Source organism: Corylus avellana, chromosome ca2 (assembly GCF_901000735.1).
Source record: "Corylus avellana chromosome ca2, CavTom2PMs-1.0".
NCBI lineage: Eukaryota > Viridiplantae > Streptophyta > Magnoliopsida > Fagales > Betulaceae > Corylus > Corylus avellana.
In genome coordinates, this window is record NC_081542.1 from 46,637,823 (window position 1) to 46,643,891 (window position 6,069).

General features: G+C 34.7%; 2 protein-coding genes across 2 annotated transcripts in view; both read left to right on the plus strand.

The window, feature by feature from the left end:
- Nucleotides 1–823, plus strand: part of LOC132170023 (cysteine-rich receptor-like protein kinase 10) — a 2,309-nt gene extending 1,486 nt beyond the window's left edge. The window contains exons 3-4 of the mRNA XM_059580948.1: nt 184–334; nt 473–823. Of these exons, the coding sequence (XP_059436931.1) occupies nt 184–334; nt 473–823 (502 nt within the window). The remainder of the gene's footprint in view (nt 1–183; nt 335–472) is intronic.
- Nucleotides 824–2,914: 2,091 nt separating this feature from the next.
- LOC132168769 (protein trichome birefringence-like 38) lies at nt 2,915–3,988 on the plus strand. Its single transcript, XM_059579802.1, has one exon. It carries the CDS (start codon nt 2,915–2,917, stop codon nt 3,986–3,988), a length of 1,074 nt encoding a protein of 357 aa, XP_059435785.1.
- The last annotated feature ends 2,081 nt before the right edge of the window (nt 3,989–6,069 follow it).

Here is a 6,069-nt window from a genome sequence, read left to right on the forward strand (position 1 = left end):
AAGTATTCCATTGTATTTGGGGAGAGTTGATGTTTACTTTGTACCAAAGAAACATCAAAGTTCTAACTAAGATTTAACTCATTCTTAAAATCTAGGGAAACGATCAATTTTGCAGACAAATATGGAAAGCTCCATTAATTACCATATCCAAATTAAACTAATATTATTGATGTTGACATGCAGCGGATATATGGCTCCAGAATATGCTATGCATGGACAATTCTCTGTAAAGTCTGATATATTTAGTTTTGGTGTTTTAGTGTTGGAAATATTGAGTGGACAGAAGAACAATTGCTTCCGAAATGGAGAGAATGTAGAGGATCTTCTAAGCTATGTAAGTACAATCATACTTGGGAACATTTACCTTGTCCTATAACTGTGGCAACAATAAATTCACACATTGAAATTATCATAATTATAATAAAACTTTCTGTTTGATATTGTGTTTGCCCATCTAAATCATATATTGCAGGCATGGAAAAACTGGAGAGAGGGGACTGCTTCAAATATTGTGGATCCAACAATAAGTTCAGGCTCGACAACTGAAATTATGAGATGCATCCACATTGCGTTACTATGTGTTCAAGAAAATGTAGCTAATAGACCAACCATGGCTTCAGTGGTTCTCATGCTTAATAGCTACTCCATCACTCTTGTAGTACCCTCGGAACCTGCATTTTTTATGCATAGTAACATTGACTTGGAAACAACATCTCAATGGGAGCAAAGCATACAGGTTTTGGAGTCAGATGAAAGATCTAAAAGCAACTCTGTCCAAGCCTCAGTAAATGAGGCTTCAATTACTGAGCTCTACCCGCGCTAGTGCTTTGTAGAAGAGTAAGAGTGTATATTTTGAAATGTTAAACTACTTTGGGACATGATTCTGTAGTCTGTACCATGTAGTATATTAAATTCGTTGTTCCTGTTTGTATGCAGCTACAACTATTTCTTTGAGCATAATATTGTCCTTTATAATCAAATGGAACATTTTTCTGCCCATTTCGGTAGTAGTAGTTGTGTTAGAAAATTAATTAAGAGAAATACTAGGAGTATTAACTCTTTTATTAACGGAAATTTATTAAACTGATATACAGCTCATTTATTCGAGAAAAACAAAATAATTAATTAAAAGAAATGTAACGAGTACCAATGAATAAGCTACATATCAATTTAGTACGCCTATATTAGTAAAAGAGTTAATACTCCTAGTATTTCTTATTAATTAAATCATTAAATTAATTATTTATATCTATTTAAATTTTTAAAATTACAAACTAATGATTTAATATTGTATCCAAACAAAATCCAGCCCCTATTTCACTGCACCCCTCCCTTCAACGCTGACTCCAGGTCTACCTCCGGCCACCAACATTGCCCCTCATGCTCGTGCATCCGAACGTTTTCTTTCTCTCTCTTTATTGGAAAAGGAAAATTTTCTCTGATTTTCTGGGAGAAGTTGCAGGGAAAGTGGAGGTTTAGTTGGTGGATATAAAGGGGACAAAGCTTTGTCCCCTTTATATCCACACATTCTTAAGAATGTGTGGTTAACGGGACAAGTAAGTAACGCTTTCCTTTTTCCTTTTTTCTTTTTTCTTTTTTCTTTTTTCTTTTCTCTTTTTCTTTTTCTTTTTTTCTCTTGCTCTTTTTTCTTTTCAATGCGGCTGACTTTATTATCTTTAGCTTTAGGTGGGGCCTGGCTGGCAGGACTAATTTTCGTCCTAATAGGGTTGATTAGTATTAATTATCTAGTGGGATAATACTATGAACTATTTATTCATGAAGAGTTTGAAATGGCGTGCATGAGATATAAATGTGAACATATTTGTTTGTTTGGTAGCAAAACTTACAGATTACAATCACCGTACTGGCAGCCTTGCTTCAAACCACACCCCTCATGTCATCCAAATTTTGGTAGCAAAACCATTTATGACGATTTAGCTCTCCCGTCTACTAGGCTAATTTGGCTATTGAGTTTTTCTTTCTGCGAAAAAAATGTAAAATTAGTCTTTGTGGTTTTAGGTTTTGACAAATAACTCATCAATGTTTAAAACTTGATTAAACAAGACTCCATAGGATAAGCAAGAATAAAAAAATAAAAACAAATGGGCCATGTTGGTAAAAAAGTTGACAGAATCTGTTAATGAGGCATATCAGTACTAATAATCACATTGTGACATATGTCACATCAATACTATTTTTTTTCATTTTTATATTATTTGTTTATATATATTTTTTATTATAAGTTATGTGACATGATTTTATTGGTTCGGACGTAGTACACCAAAAGAAACCGTCACGTTTTGACGGAATTTGACAGCATGGCATATATATATATATATATATATTGTGCATACCTCATGGATCTCTGAGTACATTTGGTTAACACAAATAACTTATTGCAAATCAAGTAAACCATAAGAATTAATTGCATTTTTTCCTTTATATTATGATGATCAAAACTGCGAATTTATGAATTATCTTCATGAAAATATATAAAGAAGCCTTCTAACAATGTGATCACAATCCAAATATATATGTGGTTGTTTAGATCTAAAGCCATTTTACTCAACACAAGTGTAGGTGTTCAACCAGAAGATGAAGTGATTGAGACTACTTTAATTAGTTTCAAGGTAATAGATGCGAAGATGTTAAAGTTTTGATTAAATAATTAAATTTACCTCTTCCTATTATTTTAAGCTTTTAGGATAAGTGGTAATTTAACATATCAGAGCCAAATGTCCTAAGATTGAACATTGACTTCGTCAATTCACCCCCGTTTAAATTAAATATTTCACATGTTTGACCCCACCTATTAAATGGGAGTTTGAACCCACACATGAAGGGAAGTGTTAATCTCTGGCTCTCTCCCCTGCGCCCTCAGTCTCTCTCTCTCTCTCTCTGTGCAGAAACAAAGATGGGGTTTGGAACTCAGAGGTGTTGTTCCATCCTTGTTACCTTCTTGGTGATTTACACAGTACCTCTTTGTTTAGCAAAGAATAGAAGAAGCAATGTGAAGTGGAGAAAACGTCACTGCAACTTGTATGAAGGAACTTGGGTGAAGGATGATTCTTACCCTCTCTATGACTCTCTCACATGCCCTCACATCCGCAAGGAGTTTGACTGCCAAAAGTACGGCCGCCCTGATAAACTCTACCTCAAGTATAGATGGCAGCCAAATGAATGTGATTTGCCCAGATTTGATGGTCAAGATTTTCTACAGAGGCTTAGGGGGAAGAAGATCATGTTTATTGGGGACTCCGTTACTCTCAACCAGTGGCAATCTCTACTATGCTTGCTTCATGCAGATGTGCCTGATTCCAAAGTCATAGAGCAGATAAATGTGTCAATTTCTACCACCATCTTCCTGGACTATGGAGTGTCAGTTATTCTGTTTAATTCTCACTACTTGGTAGACATCGAAGAAGAACAAGTTGGTCGAGTTCTAAAGCTTGATTCTCTGAAAAATGGCGCCCAGTGGAAAGAGATGGATGTTCTGGTTTTCAACACTTGGCTTTGGTGGGACCGTAGAGGACCTAAGCAACCATGGGACTATGTTGAAGATGAGAATAAGGTTGTCCAGGACATGGATAGGATGGTTGCTTTTCGCAAAGGTTTGACAACCTGGGCCAACTGGGTTGATGCAGATGTGGATCCGACAAAAACTAGAGTCATTTTTCAAGGAATTTCTCCTTCTCATTACAATGGGGCTGATTGGGGCGAGCCAGAAGTGACAAACTGCTCAAAGGAGAGAGAGCCAATAAGCGGGTCAACATTCCCAGGTGGTTTGCCACAAGCAGCATTGGTAGTGAAAGATGTGTTAAGCAGATTAAGGAAACCTGTTCATCTGCTTGATATAACAAATCTCTCACAACTAAGAAAAGATGCACATCCTTCCTCTTACAATGGATTCAAGGGCATGGACTGCACTCATTGGTGTGTTGCTGGGGTTCCAGACACCTGGAATCAACTTTTGTATCTGCTGCTCTGATAGCTAATTGAATTTCTTGAATACACAAACACAAAGAAAGAGCTAATTAGCCATGAAAGCAAAAGTTCTCAAATAGGAAATTTCCTTGATTTTTAACATATTCATTGATTTGATTGTTATTGAAAACAATCATAGGGCTAGATGACAATGTAGTAGTTGGGATGGAACATATGAAACTTCTTTTCAAATCCAAAAAAAAAAATCATCTTCCATTTAAATTAAATATTTTACGTATTGAGCACCACCTATTAAAAGTGAGTTTGAATCCACACGTGAAGAGGAATATTAAAGTTATCATGATTAAATAATTAAATTTACATCTTTATATCATGTTAAACTTTTTAGATAAATGGTAATTTAACAAAAGCTTTTCTTAAGTTTCCGAGTAGATACCTAAAAGCTTAACTAAATTCCGGTCGGCCATGAAGCCTGGCCACTAGTAAAACCTTTTTCTTGAATTCTTGGTTACTTTCTCTATAGATAGCCTTTTCATGACTACGTACAATCAAAATATTGTGTGTAGAGTCATACGTGTGGAAGGATCTCCTTGTTTCACAGGCATGCACGATGACAATTGACAAAACAAGTCTTCAATGGCAAAAGTCTTTTAATATATGAATTCATGCCAAATATATACAAGCCTTGATCACTTCCTTTTCCGTATGGTTGCCCTTTTCTTTTTTCTTATTTTTATTTTTATTTTTATTTTTTATGGCATATTGTATTCATAATATATCTTATTTGAGTGCATCTCCTTGTATTTTACTTCATTGAATCATATAGTTTCTTGGACTTGTAGATCTAATCAAGCGTGCACATTTAGATTGGAAAAGGCGCTACAAGATCATAAGAGGCATTGGTCGAGGGATTCTCTATCTTCATGAAGATTCTCGACTTCGTATTATTCATCGTGATCTTAAGGCTAGCAACATTCTTTCAGATATAGAAATAAATCCAAAAATTTCAGATTTTGGCATGGCAAAACTATTTTTATTGAATCAAACTCAAGGAAATACAAGTAGAATTGTTGGAACCCAATAAGTATCGTAGTAAGGAAGAGCTGATGTTTACTTTCTACCTATTATTTTAACTCATTTCGAAAAACAAAGGGAAAATAGCAATTTTCAAGCTAAGTATGGAAAGCTCTATTACCATATCCAAATTAAACTAATATTATTGATGTTGACATGCAGTGGATGTATGGCTCAAGAGTATGTAATGTATGGAAAATTCTCTGCAAAGTCTGATGTCTTCACTTTTGGTGTATTAATATTGGAAATAATGAGTGGATAGAAGAACAATTGCTTCCGAAATGAAGAGAATGTGAAGGATCTTCTAAGCTATGTAAATACAATCATACTTGGAAACATTTCCCTTTACCTATTTATGTGAGGCAACAAATTAACACATAGGGAATATCATATTTATAATAGAACTTTATATCTAATACTGTGTTTAATTTGCCCATCAAAATCATATATTATAGGCGTGGAAAAACTGGACAGAGGGGACCGCTAAAAATATTGTGGATCCAACAATAAGGCTAGGCTCAGAAATTGAAATTATGAGATGCATCCATATTGGGTTACTATGTATTCAAGAAAATGTAGCTGATCGACGAACCATGGATTCAGTGGTTCTCAATCTTAATAGCTACTCCATCACTCTTCCAGTATCCTCGCAGCCTGCACTTTTTATATACAGTAACATTGACTCAGAGACATCTCAATGGGAGCAGAGCACACTGATTAGAGAGTCAAATGAAATATGTAAAGGCTACTGATCTGCCCAAGTCTTAGCAATTGAGGCTACAATTAATTTTGAAATGTTAAACTTCTTTGGTCCATGATTCTGTAGAAAAAAATCTCTTTCATCACGTTGTCCTTTAATCCAATTGAAAATTTTCAGCCCGTTTGGTCGTAGTAGTCTTATATAATGAATGTGAGATTACTACTAATTCAATTGAAAATATGAAACGGGTATTAGATAGGTTAATTAGTAGTAGCTTTAACCCACTTGCAACAATATAGCTATCTTTAAATGAAATGTTTTGTCTATGATTCTTTATTGATAATAAAAAT